Source organism: Hemitrygon akajei, chromosome 8 (assembly GCF_048418815.1).
Source record: "Hemitrygon akajei chromosome 8, sHemAka1.3, whole genome shotgun sequence".
NCBI lineage: Eukaryota > Metazoa > Chordata > Chondrichthyes > Myliobatiformes > Dasyatidae > Hemitrygon > Hemitrygon akajei.
The window spans coordinates 67,783,359-67,807,197 of NC_133131.1; the positions used below are offsets into that span (position 1 = coordinate 67,783,359).

At 38.2% G+C, this 23,839-nt stretch overlaps 1 protein-coding gene across 3 annotated transcripts in view; it reads left to right on the forward strand.

Annotated features, from left to right (window-relative positions):
* The window catches only part of csde1 (cold shock domain containing E1, RNA-binding), a 112,553-nt gene that overhangs the window by 75,145 nt on the left and 13,569 nt on the right, over positions 1-23,839 (forward strand). For all 3 annotated transcript variants that reach the window (XM_073053961.1, XM_073053962.1, XM_073053963.1), the window contains 4 exons: positions 9,087-9,199; positions 16,028-16,147; positions 17,303-17,481; positions 21,519-21,682. In XM_073053961.1, the coding sequence (XP_072910062.1) occupies positions 9,087-9,199; positions 16,028-16,147; positions 17,303-17,481; positions 21,519-21,682 (576 nt within the window). The remainder of the gene's footprint in view (positions 1-9,086; positions 9,200-16,027; positions 16,148-17,302; positions 17,482-21,518; positions 21,683-23,839) is intronic.

The window sequence follows — 23,839 nt, forward strand, 5'->3', positions numbered from 1 at the left end:
TTTCACGGAAGAGCCCAAAAGACAGGGACAACTATGAAGCATGAAAATCTGCAATGTCAGCAGTTCAAAAGTATTTATCCCTCTCTGCCCATCTCTCAGCCTATTACAGCCAGTGGCCTTTTTGTATGAGTCTCTGTTAGTTTTGCACAATGTGAATGAGTATAATTTGCACATTCTTCCTTGCAAAATTGCTCAAGCTTTGCCATGTTAGGTGGGGAGCAGCAGTGGATAACAATTTTGAGGTCTTGCCAAAGATGATCAATTGGGTTAAGATCAGGATACTGGGCCACTCAAGGACATCAATTCTCTTCATTTGAAGACACTCATGGTTTCTCAGGCAGTGTGCTTTGGGTCGTTATCCTGCAGAAGGACTAACTTCCTCCCCAGTTTAAGCTTCTGGCAGAGGTCAACAGGCCTTTATCCACAATCTCTATATTTAGCATTCATCTTTCTATTAATCCTGATCAGATTTACAGTCCTTGCTGCTGCAAAGTATGATACTATGGGGATGCTTTCCAGCAGCAAGGACTGTAAATCTGATCAGGATTTGATAGTTCAATGCCTGCATCAAGCTTTGGGGCTGGTGTTACCTGGCTGGTGGTCAGTATTAGAGATGCCACATGTACCACCTAGTGTTGAGGCCAGAAAGTTCCACTTCAGTCTGATCCAACATCGTTATTGTATCTTCTAAGTGACACTTTGCAAAGTTTTTATGGGCAAGGATATGTCTTTGTTTCAAGCCAAGGCTCCTTCATTGCTACTCTTGCATAAATGTGCCATGAATGTGCAAGCTGAATCACCTGCAGCTCGACATCAGTAAGACATAAGAGATGCTGATGGACTTTAGGAAGACTAAGCCTGCACTGCTCCCTGTTGTAATTGGTGAGGACGTGGATGTGGAAAGGACCTACAATTACTGGGGGTGCACCTGGATTACAGACTTGAGTGGAGCACCAACACACAGGCTGTGTACAAGAAGGGGCAGAGTCTCCTCTACTTCCTGAGGTGACTGAGGTCCTTTGGAGAATGCAGGTGTCTCCTTCACATGTTTGTTGCAGTACAATCTTCTATGCGGTGGTATGCTGGGGCAATGGCATCAACACGATGTTGCCAACAGGATCGTTCATTTCATTTTTCAATCTTTTTATTGATTTTCAAATAAAGAATATACAAATACAAATCGAAAGGAATTTAACAAGTAGATAATATAAAAGACATAAACAGCAATATTAAAGACAAAAAGCATATAATATCAAACTCATCGGTAATATATTATGCTGTTATATATACAATGGTCAGAGAGAAATTACAACTCATAGCAATCGTAAAAAAAAAATTGGAAATTTTATTGATAGAGAAAGAAAAACCCCACTAACTAAACTAAAACAAAAAAGAGAAAGAAAAAAAAAGAGATTGGGCAGTCCAAATGAGGATAAACTTAAAAAAGAGAGAGAGAAAAAAACCACATCCTTCCAGTCATCTCCGAACCTTCATGGACAAGGATACTCTCCAAAGGGAATAAAGAAAAATAAATAAATAAAGATAAATTAAATCATGTGAAAATATTGAATAAAGGGTCGCCAGACTTGTTCAAAATCAAAAGATGTATCAAATGTCCAGCTTCTAATTTTCTCCAAGCTTAAACATGACATGATGGAGGAGAGCCAGCAGTAAACAATGGGCGAGTTAGATTCTTTCCAGTGTAGCAAAATAGCTCTCCTAGCCAGTAAAGTTGAAAAAGCTATCACATGTTGGGTGGAGGCAGACACTTTGCTTGCTTCCTCTGGGAAAATCCCAAAAATTGCTGTAAGTGGATTAGGTTGAACATTCATATCTATAACTTTTGATAATATTCCAAACACATCCCTCCAAAAATTATTTAAACTTACACATGACCAAAGCATATGGGTTAGAGTAGCCACTTCTACATTACATCTATCACAAATAGGGCATATATTAGGAAAAATATGTGCCAATTTATCTTTGGACATATGGGCCCTATGTCTTAAACTGAATTAAAATATGGCGTGCGCAGATAGATGAATTATTAACTAAATAATAAATTTTACTCCATTGGTTATCTGAGAGTGAATGTTGAAGTTCTACTTCCCAGGAGTGTTGAACCCTATCATTAGGCGATGTGCGAGCATTCATTAACTGTTTATAAATGATAGCTATTAATCGTTTTTGAAAAGGTTTAAACTGAAAAATAACATAAGCCAAATTTGAAGAGCAGATCAAGGGGTAATTTGGTAAAAAAAAATCAAGTAAGAATTTCCTAACCTGTAAATACCTGAAAAAATGTGTATTGGAGATATCGTATTTATCCATTAACTGTGAAAAAGACATTAAACAGTCTTGTAAAAACAAATCTAAAAAAGTTTTTATTCCTTTAATTTTCCATGTTAGAAAAGCCTTATCCAAAGTTGATCGTTTAAAAAAGAAATTAGAATAAATATTACTAGAAAGTAAAAAAAAAAATCATTTAATTCAAAAAATCTACGAAATTGAAACCAAATTTTTAAAGTATGTTTAACAATAGGGTTAAGAGCTTGTTTACCTATTCTGGAGAACGAAAAAGGAAGAGGAGCTCCTAATAAAGAAGCTAACGAAAACCCCACTACTGAATTTTCCTCCAGCTGTAACCATGAAGGGGGATCTTGATTGTCTCTATCATAAATCCAAAAAGTAATATAGTGAATATTAATTGCCCAATAATAAAATCTAAAGTTTGGTAAAGCCAGTCCTCCATCTTTTTTTGATTTTTGCAATAAAAGTTTATTCACTCTAGAGCTTTTATTATTCCAAACATAAGACAAAATAAGAGTCTATTTTATCAAAAAATGTTTTTGGAACAAAAGAGGGAACTGCTTGAAATATATATAAAAAATTTTGGTAGAATAACCATTTTTATAGCATTTATTCGACCTATCAATGACATCGACATAGGCGACCATTTGGAAAGCACCTGCTGAGTATATTCAACTAAAGGGAAGAAATTATACCTATATAGGTCTTTAAAATTTTTTGTAATTTTGATACCAAGGTAAGTAAAATGGCTTTTGGCAATATTAAAAGGTATTTGATCATAATAATCAAAATAATTATTAATAGGAAATAATTCACTTTTATGTAAATTAAGTTTATATCCAGAAAAAGTACCAAATTCCATAAATATAGGTAACATAGGAATAGATTTCTTAGGATTTGAAATGTAAACTAATAAATCATCCTCGTATAACGAAACTTTATGTAATTTATCCCCTCTCCTAATACCCTGCACAGAATTAGAATCCCTAAGAGCAATAGCAAGTGGTTCTAAAGCCAAATTAAATAATAAAGGGCTAAGGGGACAGCCCTGACTGGTATCTCTATATAATCTAAAGTAAGGAGACTTTTGGTTATTAGTGAGAGCCGCAGCTACAATCCAGGAGATAAATCCTGGACCAAAATTGAACCTCTTCAAAACCTGAAATAGATAAGGCCACTCCACCCTATCAAAGGCTTTCTCTGCATCCAAAGATTCAATACATTCAGATTCTTTGGTTGAGGGGGAATAAATGATATTTAATAATCTTCAAATATTAAAATGTGAGTACCTATTTTTAATAAATCCTGTTTGATCGTTTGAGATAACATTAGGCAAGATACTCTCAAGCCTATTTGCTAGAATCTTAGAGAGGATTTTAAAATCTACATTCAGTAAAGAAATGGGTCGAGAGGATACACATCCCAGTGGGTCTTTCCCTGTTTTTGGAATCAATGAAATTAGTGCTTCATAAAAAGTTTTAGGAAGGTTCCCAGAAGATGTAGAATCAGTGAACGTTTGATGAAGATGTGGTATAAGCGTTTCGTGAAAGGTCTTATAAAATTCTACCGTATAACCATCAGGTCCCGGAGCTTTACCTAATTGCATAGAGGATATAGCCTTGGCTATCTCCTCTTGTTTAATAGGTGCATCTAACATATCAACATCTTGAATCGAAATTTGTGGTATGTTTAACCTTTGCAAAAATCTATTCATAGTGATATTACTATCAGAGAATTCAGATTTATAAAGATTAGAATAAAAGTCCATAAATATCTTATTAATTTCATAAGGATCTAAAGTTACTGTTCTATCTGGTCGGCAAATTTTTAAAATTTGTCTTCTGACCATCCCAGCCTTTAACTGACCCGCTAAAAGTTTACCAGATTTTTCCCCATGTATATAAAATTAAACTTTTAGATTTAAAAATTTGCTGTTCAATGGGAAAGGTCAGAAGTAAATCATACTGTGATTGAAGTTCGACCCTTTCTTTATATAGGTCTTCAGTAGGTTTAACTGAATACGCTTTATCTATCTGTTTAATTTTATTAATAAGCACTGACAATTCTGCTTTAGTTTTCTTTCTCAAGGCTGCTGAATATGAGATTATCTGTCCCCTAAGAGATTTCACGGTGTCCTATATAACCAGATTTGACATTCCTTCAGTTGTATTAAATTCAAAAAATATAGAAATTTGCTCCTTAATAAAATTAACAAAAGCTGGATCCTGTAACAAAACGGGGTTCAATCTCCACTGTGAGAGTTTCAAAAATCTATCCGGGAGCTTAAGGGTTAACTTTAAAGGCCCGTGATCTGAAAGCGCAATGATGTCATACGCACATTCAACAACGGAGTTTAACAGACATGTATCTTTTAAAAAGTAATTAATTCGGGAATATTTGTGATGGACGTGTGGAAAAAAAGGAGAAATCTTTATCATTGGGGTGTTTATATCTCCAAATATCGACAAGGCCATATTCTAATAAAAAAGAGTTAATACAAGCTGCCGCTTTATTAGGAAGCGACGGATTGGTTGATGACCTGTCAATTGCCGGATTTAAGCAACAATTAAAGTCACCACCCATGATCAGCTTATATTCATTGAGATTCGGTAACTGAAAAAAGTTTCTTTAAAAAATCAGAATTATCTACATTAGGTGCGTATACATACACCAGAGCTACCTTTTGCTCGCATAATAAACCAGTAACAATTAAATATCTCCCAATCAAATCAGAAGTAGTATTAAAGTGTACAAAAGGGGTTTTGGGACTAAGAAATATAGAAACGTCTCTTGTTTTATTATCCGACAGTGAGTGAAAAAGAGGACCTTTCCAAAAGCGAAAAAATCTATCCCCATCCTATTTTCATATACGATTTTCTTGTGCAAAAATATCAGCATTGCGTTGTTAATTTCTTAAAAATCTTTTTACACTTAATGGGATGATTGACACCGTTCCCATTCCAAGATATATTAATTTTATTAACATCCTTGTTTAAAATTGAGTTTAATATTATATAAAAGAAATGTTACACAAGTACAGATTAAACCAAAAGGCTTGGGTACAACCAGGAGTGACGCATTTACGAAAGCGAAATCCATCAAAAGAACTACCCAATCAAGAAAAAAACCTACTCTAATAGACCCTCCCCCTCCCCCACCCCATAGATAGAAAGGAAGGAACCAATAGGCTGGTCCCATGCTAACTAATCACCTTTGACCCTGTTCTCCAACTTGCAGCTCCATTTTTTTTTTTAAAAGGCAAAAATGCCACGGAAAATAGCCATAATAAAAGGCACAAACGGAATTCAACTATTATAATGTTGTGTCTAATATTAATAAAAACATAATCAACAACAGCCATCTTAGAATCAGCTAAAGTAGCTTAAACACATCAAAAGAAAGAATAAATCCAAGCAAATAATGTTACAAAGAATATTCTTTATCTCGAAAAATAAAAATAAATGGATATATGTATATAACAGACCTAAAACTATAAGTATTGAAACAAATTTAAAAAATAAAAAGATTAATACACAACAGGTCCTACACAGACCACTAAAGTACAATACTATAAAGGTTCCCTACAAAACAGTTATATATGTATTAATTATTAATAAGGTAAAAAAATTAAATCGACCACATCCCATACCAGAGAGTGAAAAGGTATAACATGTACTTAACTCAAAAGCTCCATAAACAACTCATACAGCAGATACTTCAAAATTGGCTATTGAATAATCGATGTAACTTTAATATTTTATTCAGTAGGCTTAACTTTAAAGTTTTTAATATACTCCCATCCCTCCCGAGGAGAGTAGATTCTCAATGATTGAGATTTTTCAGGAAAAATTTTCAGCTTTGCTGGAAAGCGAAGGGAGGGATTTAAATCTAATTTATACTTTTCACTCATAACTTCACGATATTTCTTTCTTTCGGCAAAGATTTCAGGGGGGATAATCTTCAACTATACGAATGTGTGTTGAATTAAAGAATAATTTCCATTTCTTTCTGGCTTCTCGAAGAATAACTTCTTTAGTCGTGTAATAATGCAAAGAAAGTACAACTGCTGGAGGATGTAATTCGGCTGAACGCCGAGAGAATGGAATTCTGAGGACTCTGTTGATTAAGGGGCTAGCTTCGAGGGTCCCATTGAAAAGTGAATACAGCATATCTGAAAAGAATTTTAACAGATCGCCAGCTTCAGTATTTTCAGGCAGTCCCAGAATACACAGATTCCTCCGACGCCCTCTACTATCTAAATCAACCATTCTTTTCTTCGTTTTAAATAGTTCCGAGGTAATTTCATTGATTTTCTTTTCCATTGAAGATATCTTCATTCCCTGATTTTTAATAGTTTGATTGAATAAATCATGCTCGCTCTCGATTCGGGTTGTAGTCTGCTGAAGTGTTTGAAGTTGAGAATCCAAGTTTTTCAGCGAGTCTTGAACCGTAGAAATAGCTCTTTCGAGCTTCCCGTTTGAACCGGTCAGCTTATCAATTTTTATATTAAGTGATCCGAATTCCGACTTCATGTCTTGTATTGAAAAAAATATTCCCGCTAGTGTAACAGGTTCCTCCGTTTTCTTGGTTTGTTCCGTTTGCTCCATTTCTGGAAGAGTCTTGGCGCTTCTTAATTCAATACCAGAGCGACTTTTTTCGGCCATTGTAATTAAGTCGTAAAATCCTTCAGTAGAAGTAGGAAGTCATTAGAACTAAAAGGCATCTGTTAGTGGGATATAAAATATATTAGAGAGGGAGAGAGCCGCTAGAAACGCGACCTACTCCATATGCTGCAAAGATGGAGAATGACAACAGGATCAATAAACTGATTAGAAAGGCTGGCTCTGTTATAGAAGACTTGACATAGTGGAGGCTGTGGCAGAACAAAGGACCCTTCAGAAAATCCTAGCAGTTCTGGATAATGTTTCTCACCCTCTGCATCCCACCCTGGCTGAACAGAGGAGCACTTGCAGTAATAGACTTAAGACAACTACACTGCTTCAAGTCATTTTTACCCTTGGCCATTAGGCTCTATAATGAGTCAGCCAAAAGCTAGGGAAGTGATGACTGTTATTAACCTCTGTTTCCCAGAGCTTGCTACTGCAGACAGTGTGCAATATTACCATCATTTCTATCTGGGCAATGGGATGTGCACCATTACTGTATAATACAGTAACTGCACCACCATCTTATTCAGTGTGAACTGGAAGTCTTTTAGATCTTTAATCTTTGACTTGTAAATCTTGACATCTTATTTTTCAGGTAACTTATTTTTTATACCTCCCTTCCAATATGTGTATATCTGTGCACTTGTAATGCTACTGTGACAGTGTAATTTCTTTTGGGATCAGTAAAGTATCTAGCCTTTTTTGTGCAAGAACTTCATCTCCAGTTGCAGCCACTGACTTCTGCAGTTCACTCTGACTGTTGGTGTCACAGTAGCCTCTGTCAAGTGCTTTTGAGATGAGCTTCTCTATTTCCCTGATTTGCCTTTAATGCTCTTTTGTCTTCATCCTGGTTTGGTCTGTTGAAAATCTGCCATACTGTAGGACCTTTAGCGGGTATTATTGAGATGATCCTCCAGTTTTCCACATCAACAAATTGGGTGGCTTGGTAAGGTGATACACAGTATTGCACCATTGTACATTAATGTGAAAATATTTGTGGGGACTGAATAATTTTTCAAGGCACTATTCTAGGAGTGAATTTAAATGTAGCAAGTTTTTCATTGGTGCTCGAGCAACATTTGCAAAGTTGTTTTCTGCCCAGTTATTTCATACTGAACATTGTGATGCTGCTAGCATAGTGTTACTAGTGGCTATCTACTAGTAGATACTGCCTCTATTTTTTAAATTTTATTCAGAGATGCAGAAAGGAACAAGGCCTTCTGGCTCAATGAGCTGTGCAGCCCAGCGACCCACCTATTTAATCCTTGCCTAATCACAGGACAATTTACATTGAGCAATTAACCTGCTAACTGGTTTGTCCTTGGAACTGTGGGAGGAACCAGACACCCAGAGGAAAGCTGCGAGGTCACAGGGAGAATGTGCAAACTCCCCATAGACAGTACCAGAATTGAACTCCAGACGCCAATGCCCTTAGCTGTGACAGTGTCACACTAACAGTCACACTACAATGGCACCTCTGGTAGCGTAGTGGTTTTCAATTCGGTTATCCCATCTGTTGATTCATTTGAGTTCCCAACATCGAACTCCAGTTCAAACAACAAAATTTAACAAACTAAATTATTGCAAGTGAAGTAGAATATCACATCGTGACTTTCTTCCCTGTTTAAACTGCATTGTTCTTTCGCTATTTCAGCCAATTTGTCATGGGGAAATGTTTCTGCATGTTGTCTTCAGTAATCTCTATACTTCAATAATTTTTGGCTGCATGATATAGTAAGATGCATGTTCTTGCATTAGTCTAAGAAATTTTTGGAATGCTGTTGTTTTTAATCCGTAGATCTGGATAGTTGTATATAAAACAGGAAATGTTACTGTGGCTGCGTATGTCTGAATTGTAATGGCTCAGCGCACAACCTAGAAAGCACTTTGACAATGATTACTTTGACATGGATACAAGTATTGTGGGATGATTTAAATGTTTTTTTTTAAGCCAGCTGGCTTAATTCATTCTTGTGGGCAGTATTTGACTATATTGATATATTGGTCTTGGCCCAAAATGGGTATAGATGTCTATGTTGTATGCATTTCAACACTTGGGCATTGCTGTCGTTTTTCTAACATTGTGTACATTGATGTTCCAATCCCTAGTGAGTTCTCGGGTGATGTTGATGAGTTGGAAGTTGGAGACATTGTAGAATACAGTTTGTCAAAGGGGAAAGGAAACAAAGTGAGTGCTGAAAAAGTTGCCAAGATTACAGCAGGTAAGAAACAGATAAATGTCATCACTTTTTGGTTAAATATGGTTGGATAAAATTTCATTGCTTGTCAGGAAGCAATTTTAATAAGACTTAATTAGCTATATGCTTTGAGTGCTTAAAATTTGGCCAAAATTGACCTAATCAGATTTGTTTCCATGGCCTGCTGCTCTGTATTCAAAACCTGTCACAACTAGATTCAATTAGGTGACCTGCAGGCCAGTTATATCTTGAAGTTGTTCGTGTTTCTATCTCGACTACACTCGTGTTAATACCTAAAACCAGTAGAACCATAAACAGTAAAGTATACATAAAATCTATAATCAGTGACCTGGTTATTTTCTGTTATTGTGCTTGCTTTTAAAAACTATGCTATGTTAGTCTAAATCCATTTAAAAAATGATATTCAAATTTTCCTTTTAGGAAATATTTTGAGTGTATTGATCAGAAAGTTGTATTTATACCTGACAAGTAAAGTAGTTTAAAAAATAAACATTCTGAATACTGTTTTCATTACCAAAATCAATCCACATTTCCTTTTGCTGCATTCAGATTTTTAAAATAGCCATTGTTCAACTAAAAATCAACATTACATGTTCTATCCTTGTAATCTTTGCCTTTGCATCCAATGGCTTTTTCTGTTTGGCCTCAGTGATGTCAGACTGAGCTCAGAACTCTATAACCCAGTGCATTGAATCTTACAGGTTGTACCAGAATTGCCTGGCTAGTTTTCCTATAGCTCATCCATTTGAAATATTGATGCATTTTGTTTCTGCTCTCTATACATTACTATTTATTTATCCAATTGCAAAGCTGTACTTGCCCTATCAGGTTCCCTCCCCTAACCCACCCTGCACCTCAGTTCCGTTGAATCTCTCTCCTGCCATGGATGCTGTCTGATCTGAGGAGTATTTTTCATGTCAATTATGGGTTTCTGGCATCTGCAATTTATTTTTGTTTCATTGAAATTTTTTCTTTTTTTATGGGAAATTTGGTAAACTGAACAGTAATCTCCCTCAAGTCATGGTTGTCAGATTCCACCAAACAGGCTATTATGGCCAAGTATTCATTCCTGCTTTGTCATGCAGTAGGGAGATTCATCCATTCTTTCCTTTTAAAATGTGTATTTTGGTGTTGATATGTGGACATATAAAAGATGAGGAGAAATTGAGCTGGTAAAGCAATAGAATCTTTGTTATGTGAGATATACAAGTAAAATGTGTGAACTATGTGGTTCACTGCAACAGTTTTAAATGTGCAATTGGGTTAGAAGGATAAATAGGGACAGTGCAATGAGCGTGGTGCTAGTCATTAAACAACACAACTGAAAGATTTGACTTCTCAAGATTTCCTGTAGTCTTTACATTAAGGACTGAGGGAAGATCTTCCAAATTGAGATAGTTCGATTAAATGAAATGTATTGTAGTATGATGTTAGGAAGGTCAAGGTTTAGGAGAGATCTGTTAATCTTCAGGAAAATGTAGTAGAATCAAGATTTTGAGCTTTAAAACATGAATAAGCAAAGATATTAAAAAGAAATCAAGTTCTTGAAGTAGCTTGAAACTGGGATCTTTGTATTGAAGGTTCTGGCATGTAGTTGTACTAACTTTGGAAAATCCTTCAATGGAACATTTTAAGTACTTCGACTGTAATGTAAATTTATATGGGCTATGCTATGAATAGTTCACCAATTGCCTCCTGACTTTGAGGAACTTTCTTGTCAGATAAGACCATAAGATATAAGAGCAGAAGTAGGCCATTTGGCCCATTTGAGTCTGCTCCACCATTCAATCATAGTCTGATCCAATTCTTCCGGTCATCCCCACTCCCCTGCCTTCTCCCCATACCAAGAAGCTATCTATCTCTGCCCTAAATAAACCAATGACTTGGCCTCCACTGCCACTCGTGGCAACAAATTCCACGGATTCACCACCCTTTAATGTAATTTTTCCGCATCTCTGTTCTAAATGGACAGCCTTCAGTCCTGAAGTCGTGCCCTCTTGTCCTAGACTCCCCTACCATGGGAAATAACTTTGCCATATCTAATCTGTTTAGGCCTATTAACATTTGGAATGTGTCTGATATTCCCCCCTCATTCTCCTGAACTCAGGGAATACGGCCCAAGAGCTGTCAGACATTATGAAATCATTCTCATGAATCTTCTCTGAACCCTCTGCAATGTCAGTATATGCTTTCTAAAATAAGGAGCCCAAAACGGCACACACTACTCCCAAGTGTGGTCTCATGAGTGCCTTATAGAGCTTCAACATCACATCCTTGCTCTTATATTCTATACCTCTAGAACTGAATGCTAACTTTGCATTCACCGCCTTCACCACTGACTCAACCTGGAGGTTAAACTTTAGGGTATCCTGCACAAGGGCTCTCAAGTCCCTTTTCATCTCTGCATTTTTAATTCTCTCCCTGTCAGAATAATAGTCTACCCGTTTATTTCTTCCACCAAAGTGCATGACCATACACTTTCCAACAGTGTATTTCATTTTCCACTTTGCCCATTCCCCTAAACTATCTAAGTCTCTTTGCAGGCTATCTGTTTCCTCAACACTACCCACTCCTCCACCTATCTTTGTATCATCAGCAAATTTAGCCTCAAATCCATTAATCCCATAGTCCAAATCATTGTCATACATCATACATCCCAACACCGACCCTTATGGAACTCCACTAGTAATCAGCAGCCAGCCAGAATAGGATCCCTTTATTCCCACTGTCTGTACTCTGCCAATCAGTCAATGCTCCACCCACACTAGTAACTTCCCTGTAATTCCATTGGGTCTTATCTTGCTAAGCAGCCTCATGTGCAGCACCTTGTCAAAGGCCTTCTGAAAATCCAAGTTCACACACCTACTGCATCTCCTTTGTCTACCCTGCTAGTAATTTCCTCAAAAAATTGCAGGATTTTGCTTTCAGGAAACCATGCTGTATTTGGCCTATCTTGTCATGTGCCTCCAGGTACTCTGTAATCTCATCCCTAATGATCGATTCAAACAACTTCCCAACCACTGATGTCAGGCTAACAGGTCTATAGTTTCCTTTCTGTTGCCTCCCACCCTTCAATAGCAGAGTAACATTATTCAATTTTCCAGTAATCTGGTACAATGCAAGAATCTATCGATTCTTGAAAGATCATTGTTAATGCCACCTCAATCTCTCCAGCTACTTTCTTCAGAACCCGAGGGTGCATACCATCAGGTCCAGGAGATTTATCCACCCTCAGACTAAGCTTCCTGAGCACCTTCTCAGTCGTAATTTTCACTGCACGTACTTCACTTCCCTGACACTCTTGAATGTATACTGCAGATGTCTTCCACTGTGAAGAGGGCAAAATGCACATTCAGTTCCTCTGCCATCTCTGCATCTCTCATACAATATCTCTGGTGTCATTTTATATTTGTCCTATATCTATCCACAACTCTTTTACCCTTTATATACTTTAAAATGGTTTTAGTATCTTCTTTGATATTAGTCGCTAGCTTCTTTTCATAATTCATCTTTTCCTTCCTAATGACCTTCTTAGTATCCTTCTGCAAGTTTTTAAAAGCTTCCCAATCCTCTTATCTTCCCACTAGCTTTAGCTTCCTTCTATGCCCCCTCTTTTGCTTTTACTTTGGCTCTGATTTCACTTGTCAGCCATGGTAGTGTCCTTCTTCCATTCAAAAGTTTCTTCTTATTTGGAATATATCTGTCTTGCACTTCCCTCATTTTTGCAGGAACTCCAGCCATTGCTGCTCTGCTGTCCTTCCTGCTAGTGCCCTTTCCAGTCAACTTTGGCCAGTTCCCCCTCATACCATTGTAATTTCTGTTATTCCATTGAAATACTGACACATTGAATTTAGTTTCTCCTTCTCAAATTTCAAAGTGAACTCAATCATATTGTGATCACTGTTTCCCAAGGGTTCCTTAACCTTAATCTCTCATCTCCATATCATTGCATAGCCGATCCCCTAGTGGGCTTAACAATAAGCTGTTCTAAAAAGTCATTCTACAAATTCTCTCTTGAGGTCTAGTACTGGCCTGGTTTTCCCAATCCACTTTCATTTTAAAACCCCAGCGATTTTCGTAACGTTGCCATTCTGGCACACCTTTTCTATCTCCTGCTGTAATTTGTCATCCACATCCCGGCTGCTATTTAGAGGCTGTATATAACTGTCATTAGAGTCCTTTTACCCTTGCCATTTCTTAACTCAACCCATAGCGACTCCACACCTTCTGATCCTATGTCATCCCTTTCTAATGATTTAATATTATTTCTTGTACACAGGGCCACACCACTCCCTCTGCTGACTAAACTACCTTTCCGATACACCATATATCCTTGGGCAAATGTAGGAACAATACTTGTGCTTTACATGTTAGGCGTTCCCTGAACAAAACGGAAGCCCTGCAATCAGTGATTGTAACGTTCAAGTGCAAATGTATCAATGTCTAACTTGGTTCACTGAGGATCACAGTATGGTGATTATGATGCTACTAATGTTTTTACAAAATGTTTTTAAAATTGTGAGAATTTGATTGAAATTTGCATTTGGAACAGCTGAGAGTTATCAAAGCTTTTGTTTCCTTTGTTTTCACGTTTGGAAATGCTAAATAGATGGCTCTTTCATGTTCTGAGTTTTTCAAAAGTTAGTTTTTTTTGGCATTAAGAGTGAAAAAAAATTATGAAGGAACAGCAGAATCAGTATCGGGTTTATTATCACCATCATGTGATGTGAAATTTGCTAACTTAGCAGCAGCAGTTCAATGCAATACATAATATACAGGCAGTCCCCGGGTTACGAACAAGTTCCGTTCCTGAGTCCGTCTTTAAATCGGGTTTGTACATAAGTCGGAACAGGTACATCCAGTATTATTTAACGTCAGTTAGTCAAACATTTGTCTTAGTATATAGTATATATTTAACTTTTCTATACATTTAAGAGACTTAAGAAATGTATGTATTTCAGTAATTAAACCACTGTGTTGCTTAGTAATAATTGTAGCTTTCATCGGGGCAGGGCCTTTCACATGCTCCATTATTCTCACTTTATCCTTTACCTGTAACCTTTAAAGTTCAGATCATTGACTGACTGTAGCCTAACACTTTTCCAAAGACTGGTGTTTCACCTCTTTCCAAATGTTTTATTATTTCCACTTTATTTTCAATCGCGATTTTTTTTCCGTCAATGGAACAGAAAACTGCAGGTTTTGTTCTATTGCTGAGCAGCAGTGAATTGTCTGATTGGCCTATCAGAGTTCTCTTTAGGAACTAGTTGACTTGATCAGCATTTCTGATCTGGCTGTTGTTCATGATCCCACTTAATAAAAAAAGTACAGCAGCAGCTGCGGGCAGCGGGTCTTGTGCTGTTCCGGGTCCTAAAGTCCAACCGCACTGAGAAAGGTTAAATGGGACAAGTGGGGGCGGTGCTGACTGGAAAAGGGGGGGGGGTGGGTCAGGGTGAATCTAGCTAAGAAAAATACAAAGTTACACACTCAACACAGTGTTAACGACAACGACTTAAAATGGCAGACGGCGTTCTCCTCCTTTCGTTCGTAAGTACGAGTTGTCCATAAGTCGGATGTTTGTAACTTGGGGACTGCCTGTAGAAGGAAAAAAAACATAATGAATAAGTAAATCAATTACACTGTACGTATATTGAATAGATCAAAAATTGTGCAAAAAAAACCAGAAATACTATATATTAAAAAAGTGAGGTGGTGTTCATGGATTCAATGTCCATTTAGGAAATGGATGGCGCAGAGAAAGAAGCTCTTCCTGAATTGCTGAGTGTGTGCCTTCAGGCATCTGTACCTCCTCCCTGATGGTGACAGTGAGAAAAGAGCATTTCCTAGGTACTTTGTGGGCTCATACCCAAGATGGAGCCAACTTCTTTCAGTCCAGTGCAGTAGCATTCCCCCCCGCCCCCCCCCAAATACCAGACAGTGATGCAGCCTGTCAGAATGCTCTCCACAGTACATCTATAGAGGTTTTTGAGTGTACTTGTTGACATACCAAATCTCTTCAAACTCCTGATGAGGTATAGCTGGTATCTTGCCTTCTTTGTTAAATCAACAATAAAACTTTCAAGATGATTGACAAAAAAGTTGTCTCCATGATTGCTTTGTTCATGTAGCCTGTTAACATTCAATGAAATTTGTATAAACAGTGCATTCAGGCACAATCTATCCTTGTAACAATTCATATAAAGAGAAGGTAGATGTTTTGCACAGAACTATCAGAAATGAGTTTTGCTTATTGAAGTTTTTAATTAAAGCACTAGAAACTTTGAAGCAAATAGTTTCTGCTGCCAAGTAAATTTAGGAACCTATATAAATTCCCTTTACAAGATGAAGTCTGCAATTCCTAATGCAATATCGGAGTGTTCTTGGAGTTCCAATGTTTGATGTTTTGAAAGTAGAAAGATTCATTAGTGCTAATCTACAGAAATGAGATGCAGTATTGGAATCTCATTTACTTTTAAAAATTGTTCTGTTATTTCACGGTTTTATCTCATTCTCAATAGTGATTTAGTCTGACAAAAAGACACTGTCTTAAAATCATTTTAGGATGCCAAATGTTAACCTTGATTAGTATTAACTGCAGGAAGAATAGACGCAGTATCCTTGATTTATCTTAGTTGAAAGTATCGTGGCAAGTTTGCAGAACCCTTGCATCTGCCATTACTGACTGGTGTGGCATGTTTCAAAACTGAGGAAGTGTATCTGGGGAAATTTATATTGCTGTAAGTGGTTCTTTCTGCTGCCAGCTGTTACAATTTCAATGGTGGTTGTGACAATTTATTATGTTCTCCATTTTGAAATGTTTTCTACTTGCAGTAAATGGTCCCAGTGATGAAGTCTATCCAACAGTCTACACTGGGAAAGTGTTGAGGCCATTGCGCAGTGTCGATCCACAGCAGGCAGAGTATCAGGGACTTGTTGAAATTACGGAGGAAGGTGAATATTTCTTGTGTGGCTACATTATTTCAAAATTGCTGAATCTATCCTTTGAGTGTTAAAGAAGGTTATGAGCATTTCATATGATTGTGGATATGGGTGGGAATGCAAGACTAATGATAATGTAGTGGGGGGGAAGAGACTCAAACTGCTAGCTCTAGTGTATAACAACTGTTTAAAATATCATCCATGTTTTGTTCCTAGTCAGCCAGCTATCTTTTATTGTGCAAACTTCAGTTTCTTTAAATACTCCTGCATCAAGTGGTTTTCAGCTTTCACTCCAGTTTTAATAACTTGCGTTAGCATTTGGTTCCCAGATCCCCTCATAACTTTCAATGTTTAAAACTCTTTTGGACTTTAATTTTCACCTGTAATATTTCCCAGCCCTGGCCCTTTTTCCAAAGTTTAGTTAATTATCCTGTTTTCTTCATCTTCCCCCCCCCCCCCCTCCAACACCACCACTGATGGCTTGTGACTTCATGTGCTTAAACTCAATCTCCCTGTATTCCTTTACAATTTGCTTTTAAATGCAACTCTTAACAAACTTGGTTGCCACTTCAATTGGGTGTTTGTTTACAGTACTAAAGCATTTTTTCCTCAAGTTGCTATTAAAACTTTCAAAATTCTGATTTCTCAGTTTGAGAAATTAATCAGGCTAAACACCTAAATTAGTTTGGCATTCTTCTCATGAGAGTTTCTCAATTAGATATTCTGTTCTTTAATCCTACTTTGTACTCAAAAGCTAAAGAATATTAATGTTTAGTTGTTTTCAGTTTGTTTTTGCCGCACATTCAATTTTCTGATCTTCAAACCTGAAAATGTTGTCTTGCTGTGCTATTTGTTACATGCAAGTCTATGCAGTGATTTTTCAATGTAAACTAAAGCCCTCATCTGTTCCCTCAGTGTTTCCATTTTATGTAGAGAATCATTCAAAAGCAAAGGGCTTTTTTTTAAAAAAAACATCCGTAACCATAATGCACCAGTCACTTCTGGCTTCAAGTCTGCTCTTCAACTATGCCTACACTTTTTTGTTTTCCTTCACCATAGCTAAATAAGCACAGTGAACCAACAAAATCAAGGAATTTTTCACAAATGTTAAAGATATGCAACAAATTGTCATATTTATACTCTTTATTTATGAATGTACTCTTGCAGGGACTATGAAAGGTGAAGTATATCCTTTTGGCATAATCAGTTTGGCAAACAAAACAGATTGTCTTCAGAAGGGAGAAACTATCAAGTTCCAGCTATGCACTGTGGCTCAAACAGGACAAAAGTTGGCCTACAATGCCACACCTTTGCGAAAAGGCACCGTGGACTGTGTAAAAGACCAGGTGAGAATTAATGTTTGGTTTACTTCACCCGGGCAGTCAAATTTCTGACATCTGTTGTATTTAAATCAGGTATATGTACCTGTGTTTGTCAGTGAGACTCTGCCACAATAGCAGACGATTAGAGCAACTTAAACTTGTGCTTTTTATTTGATGAGGTGTGGACAGGCCAACAACTTCCTGAATAGTTTGTGTGGACAAGTGCACAGTTGCCTGAAGGGCAGCAATAAATTACACAAGGCGTGGAAATCTCCATATGCATTTAAAAATAAATGTTCATTTTTAACAGTTGGTGTGACTAATTTCTTTGGTGCTAATTTAGTACAATCTAATATTTGTAGTTAAATAGAACTGACAGGAAATTTATTGTGTCCAGACAGAGTTAGGTCGAGTGTTGGGAGAGAAGGTGGAGGAAAGTATTGAAGCCAATAGATAAAATAGGCCAAGATCCTTAAAAATGCTGAGATTGCATAAAAGGCTGTCACTTAATAACCCATTGTTATCTAGTGGTAAAAATAAAAACCTGTTTGTCCAGATAAACATTTGTGGAGTATAACTGAGTGATTTGTGATAGTGGCAAAGTTTTTATAAACATGTTCTTTCATGTCTCCAGTTGACATATCTGGTAATTCAGTTGCCATGGTGACTAGAATCTTGAGTGAATGGAAAGTGGGAAATTGGCAGTCTGTTACTGGGATTTTTGAGTACAGTTATTATGTTTTATTATTTATCCAAATATTGCTTGTATTTACATTTGATTCAGCAGTGCATTGGCCATGAGCTAATGAATTGGTCATACCCATGATTCAAGTATCTTTCCGAGTGTTGAGTGAAGCTTGTTAGTCTGGCATAGCTGCTTGTTCAGAAGTGGATTTTGGGTGGCCTTCTATTGCATAAATGTGGCATTGATATTGGACTTTTAATTGTTGTGCGATGCAAGTACAAGTTTTTAAGGATGACAACAGATGTAGGATTTACTGGTTTGTTTTGTGTAAAGTGTTGTGGTCTTCACCTTGTAGATGAGAGTTACTAATCTCCTGAGTAGCTTGGGATGGAAGTTTCTGCGAGATGCTTAGTGCAAAAAGAACAGGTATATCCCTGCTCTGGGATTTAAATTGTATGGACAGATTGTTATGTCAACTTGAATAAGATATCTAGCCATATTGAGTGAATATTCTGATTTTTGTAGAAAAGGACATTTGTACCAGTTGAACACTTTATTGATGCACATTTTACCAATAGAGAGTTTGTTGCTTGATCCTAATCTTTAATACGTGTTAACTTGATCTGACTTGATAGTTTGGGGAGCTGCTTGAGGGGGTCTCGTCTTTTTAGAGTACTGAAGTTTGTTGACGAGGCGGTTGTAGTAATGTGGTACTGAACCAACAAGCAATGTCTAATGGATTTGATTTAAACACCAATCTGCCAATGTCTAACTGATCCCTATGCTTTGTCAACCACCTCCACCAATCTTTCTCATCTGCAAATTTAATATCCTGTCCATTTACATTTTCATCCAGGTCATGTATATACATCCCAAGTAAGAGGCCCCAGCACTGATCACCGCAGAGCACCACTAGTTACAGACCTCTAACCAGAATGACACCCACCACTATCATTTGTGTTCTGTAAGCAATCCAGTTCTGAGCCTAAACTCCCGAGTTACCATGGATCCAGTGCATCTTAATATTCAGGACCAGCCTACAAAGAGGAACCTTGCCCAAATGCCGTAAAATCCACAAAGACATCAACCACTGTCCTGTCTATGTCAGTCAACTTCGTCATCTCGGAGCTCAATTAAGTTTGTAAACTACCTGCCCCCCAATACAACCATTCTGATTGTCTGTGTTCAGGCCATGCTTTTCCAAGTGTGTATGAGTTCTATCCTTAAGACCTCAAGACATAGTTAACATAATTAACTATTCAACCCCTCTAGTCTGCCCTGCCATTCCATCATGGCTGATCTATTATTCCCCTCAAGCCTATTCTCAACCCAGTAACCTTTGATTCCCTAACTAATCAAGGGCCTATCAAACTCTACTCTAAATATATACAGTGACTTCACCTCCACAGCCACTTGTGACAATGAATTCCATAGATTCAACACCCTCTGCCTAAAGAACTTCCTCATCTGTTCTAAATGGACAGCATTGTATTCAGAGGCTAAACCCTCTGGTCTGAAACTTCCTCTCTCTATCCTTTCAATTGACTTTTCAATTTTCTATGAGTTTTAATGAGATTTCTCCTCTTCTCTTCCCCCTCCCCCCCCCACCTTTCCTCTAAACTCCAATGAGTACATACAGGCCTAGAACCGTCAAATGCTTCTCAAGAGTTAACTTTCATTCCTGCAATCATTCTTGAAAGCTGCCTCTGGACCCAATCCAATGCCAGCACATCTTTACTTAAGGGTTACTGACCCAATGGAAAAGTGCAAGACATTTAGGACTTTTTACTGTAGAAAATATAAATCATACAAAATAAAGACAGATCAAACTTTAACAAGAGCTGCTCAAAAGTATCCTGCGTAGCCCTGCAGGAATGGTTTCCATGGGATTATTGCACTGGATTTTTACGGGTGTATTGAGGGGTGCAGGTTTCACTAACTGCGCTAATAGGTCCATGCACTGCTAACTTGGCTCCATCACCTCCCTGTCCAACAAGCACAGAAAATTAAAGGAACCTTTTGCTGAATTTGTATTCCCACTGACAGTCAGCAAATCCTAAACCTTTTAGTGTCATGTTAAGTAAAAGTGTTAATTTCTATTACCATGTCCAAGGATAAAATTGACTAATTAAGATGCAAGTTAATAATTTCCTTGAAAATGTGCCAAATATGCAGTATTTTTTAATCTTGTGAATCAGTTGAAGGAATTGCTACACAAAAACATATCTTGGGCGATGAGTGACTTGACTTTTAAGTTTGCTTCCTTCCATAAAAGCAAAATGGGGAAACAAATTGGCAGGTACGCTGAGCAAATTGATCTTGTAAAGGGGAAAGCAATACAGGAAGCATTGAACATTGCACCGGCAGAAGAAACATCAACTCTGATGCATCCTCATCCCCTCTCATCTTTCCTACCATCTCCAAATCCACGAGTAGGACTGTTAAAGTTAATTCACTGTTTCAGCATGCTCTCACCGTAGTAAACTCATTTCTTCCTACCTTGATTCCATCCTCACTTCCATGGTGAGTGGTATCTGAAGACCACAAGACAGGAGCAGGCTTTGGCAGTTCAGCGCATTGGGTCTGTCACGGCTGATGTATTATCCCTCTCAACCTGATTCTCATTCTCCTGCCTTCTCCCCATAACCTTTGACACTCTGACTAATCAAGAACCTATCAATCACTGCTCTAAATAAGCCCAGTGACTTGCCCTCCGCAGTTGTCTGAGATAATGAGATCCACATATTCACCACAGGTTCATAAATTCGAGTTTCTAATTTCCTGGTCTTGCTCTAGTCAACAGCTAGTGACAGTTCCTCTTGCACGGACTCCAGTCCACACTCTCAGTTGCTATGTCTGTTTTGCATTCTCTAGTGAGATTTTCTGCAGTTGCATACCTTTTTAATTCACCATCCTACTTTAACGTCTGTGACCTCTGGTTGTGATGCAGGTTTGAGAAACAATACTACATTTGTTTGAGCACATTGTAGCCTTCCAGCCTGTACTGCTGCTACAATGGCAAGTCTTTTACTCGGTCCCATTCAATCTGCAAGTACCCATCTTCTGATGCCTTTCACCCTATTATAGCAATTGATACTAACCTGTCCTTGCATGTAATACTTCATTTAAAACACAATTTATGAAATTCCAATAACCATTTTTATCACAGTGAAGGGAAAGGGTTGGGTGCCTCTTGCAGTTTTTTACTCCCATGTTTTTGTACTTTTTGGTCTCAATATTTTGCTAAAAACTGTTTTACAGAAAAAAAATTACTCAAGCATTGGAATCTGAATTGGAGTTTGTTTACTTTGTAATTGGTTGTTTAAGCATGTGAATATTTGGGAAGTGAACATTATTGTGACTTGTGTTTTCCCAGTTTGGATTCATTAACTATGAAGTTGGTGATGGTAAAAAGCTGTTCTTCCGTGTGAATGAGGTGTTGGATGGAGTGGAGTTGCAGCCTGGAGATGAAGTTGAATTTTCTGTCATCTTAAATCAGCGTACAGGAAAGTGTAGTGCCTGCAATGTATTCCGTGTCAGGTAAGCTTCTGGTAAATCCAAATCATTGTTATCAAATATTGCTAAATGTTCTTTGCAGGTGGTGTTACAGTAGTTTGTCCTTTAAGGATTTAAATGACATACATTTGTAATTTTAATTCAATACCAAGTTACATTTGCATTGTTTTTCACAATCTGTTTTGGCACTCTGCAGTGCTGGATCAAATCCAGTTTTAACTCTCAGTGAACTCAAACATGTCTGTTGTAATGCACATCTGTCCAACCCTTGTGTGTATAAACTGGCTCAACATTGCAAGGACACCTTGCTGTTTTTGCATATTTCTGCTGTCTCCTCCTGGCAGCAATTTTCACATCAGTTTGTGCTGAGGCAATTGGATCGAGATTCGTCTCATTTCATTCAAGGTCCTTGGAGCAAAATCAGTAATTCAGATGTTGAATGTGGCTATGCTTCCCTGTTTGGAAGTTTAAAGAGCTTCTTTCCTGAGTAGCAGGATTATGATTGCTATCTCCTCATCTGCGAGAGCTGGAGTTTTGGAAGATGTGTGCAAACCATCCATGGGGTATATCAGTGACATTTTGAAGATGGAAGCTGGCTCCCATCTTCACTCAGCTCTTTAACAGATCTCTGGAGCTGAGTGAGGTTCCGACTTGCTTCAAGCGCTCTACCATCATCAAGAAACCCACCATCACAGGACTGAACGACTACAGACCTGTCGCACTGACATCTGTAGTCATGAAATCCTTTGAACGCTTGGTGTTGAACCACCTGAAGACCCTCACCAGCAGCCTGCCGGATCCCCTGCAGTTTGCCTACCGGGCAAATAGGTCAGTAGACGATGCAGTCAACCTGGGACTGCACTATATCCTGCAACATCTGGATCGTCCTGGGACCTATGCTCGGATGCTGTTTGTGGATTTCAGTTCGGCGTTTAACACCATCGTCCCTCATACCCTCTGCTCCAAATTGTCTCACCTTACTGTGCCACCTGACCTCTGCGATTGGATTTACAGCTTCCTGACCAACAGAAGTCAGCAGGTAAGGATGGGACAGGTCACCTCAGATATTCGAATCACCAACACCGGCGCCCCCCAGGGGTGTGTCCTCTCTCCACTGCTGCTCCTCCAACCCCTATGTGAAGCTTTTGAAGTTTGCAGACGACACTACCGTCATCGGACTCATCCAGAATAGTGATGAGTCTGCATATCGACAGCAGGTGGACCAACTGGCGCTCTGGTGCAGTCGGAACAATCTGGAGCTGAACACGCTCAAGACAAAGGAGATGATAGTGGATTTCAGGAGACATCCCCCCGCTATGTCTCCCCTCACAGACCTCAGCAGCCCTGTGTCCATCGTGGAGAACTTCAGGTTCCTGGGAACCACCATCTCTCAGGATCTGAAGTGGGAGCAGAACATCAGCTCCATCCTGAAGAAGGCCCAGCAGCGGATGTATTTCCTGCGGCTCTTGAGGAAATATGGTCTGCCTCAGGAATTGCTGCTGCAATTCTACACTGCAGTCATTGAGTCTGTCCTGTGCACCTCCATCATTGTGTGGTTTGGAGCCGCCACCAAGCAGGATAGAACCAGACTACAGCACACAGTGAGGACTGCCGAGCGCATTATTGGAGCCTCCCTGCCCTCTATTGTGGACCTGTACTCTTCCAGGTTGAAGAAGAGGGCGGGGAACATCATAAAGGACTCCTCCCATCTTGCGCACGGACTGTTTGATCTGCTTCCGTCTGGTAGGCGCTTCAGATCCCTCCAGACTAAGACTAATAGGCACTGGAGAAGTTTTTTCCCTACTGCGGTCACTTTGCTGAACAGTTAACTGCCGGTTAACTGTCGGCTAACTATTACTTGGATTGCACTACCTGTATGTACAATTTATATTTTCATTTATATTTATCATTATTATTGTTATGAGCAGAGAGACAACATCTGCCGGAAGTAAATTCCTTGTATCTGCATAGGTACTTGGCGAATAAAGTCTGATTCTGATTCTGATCATGCTGATTGCTCAAAAAATAATGTACATTGCCTTTAGTATGCTGTGTATAAAACTTAAATCGTTAAACTTTGCCACCTTATCCCTTGAAGTAACAATTTTGTTTATACTATAATTCTATATTGACGCCAGTCATGTAAAAGAGTTGCTACTGATCAAAAACCACAGCTGAACT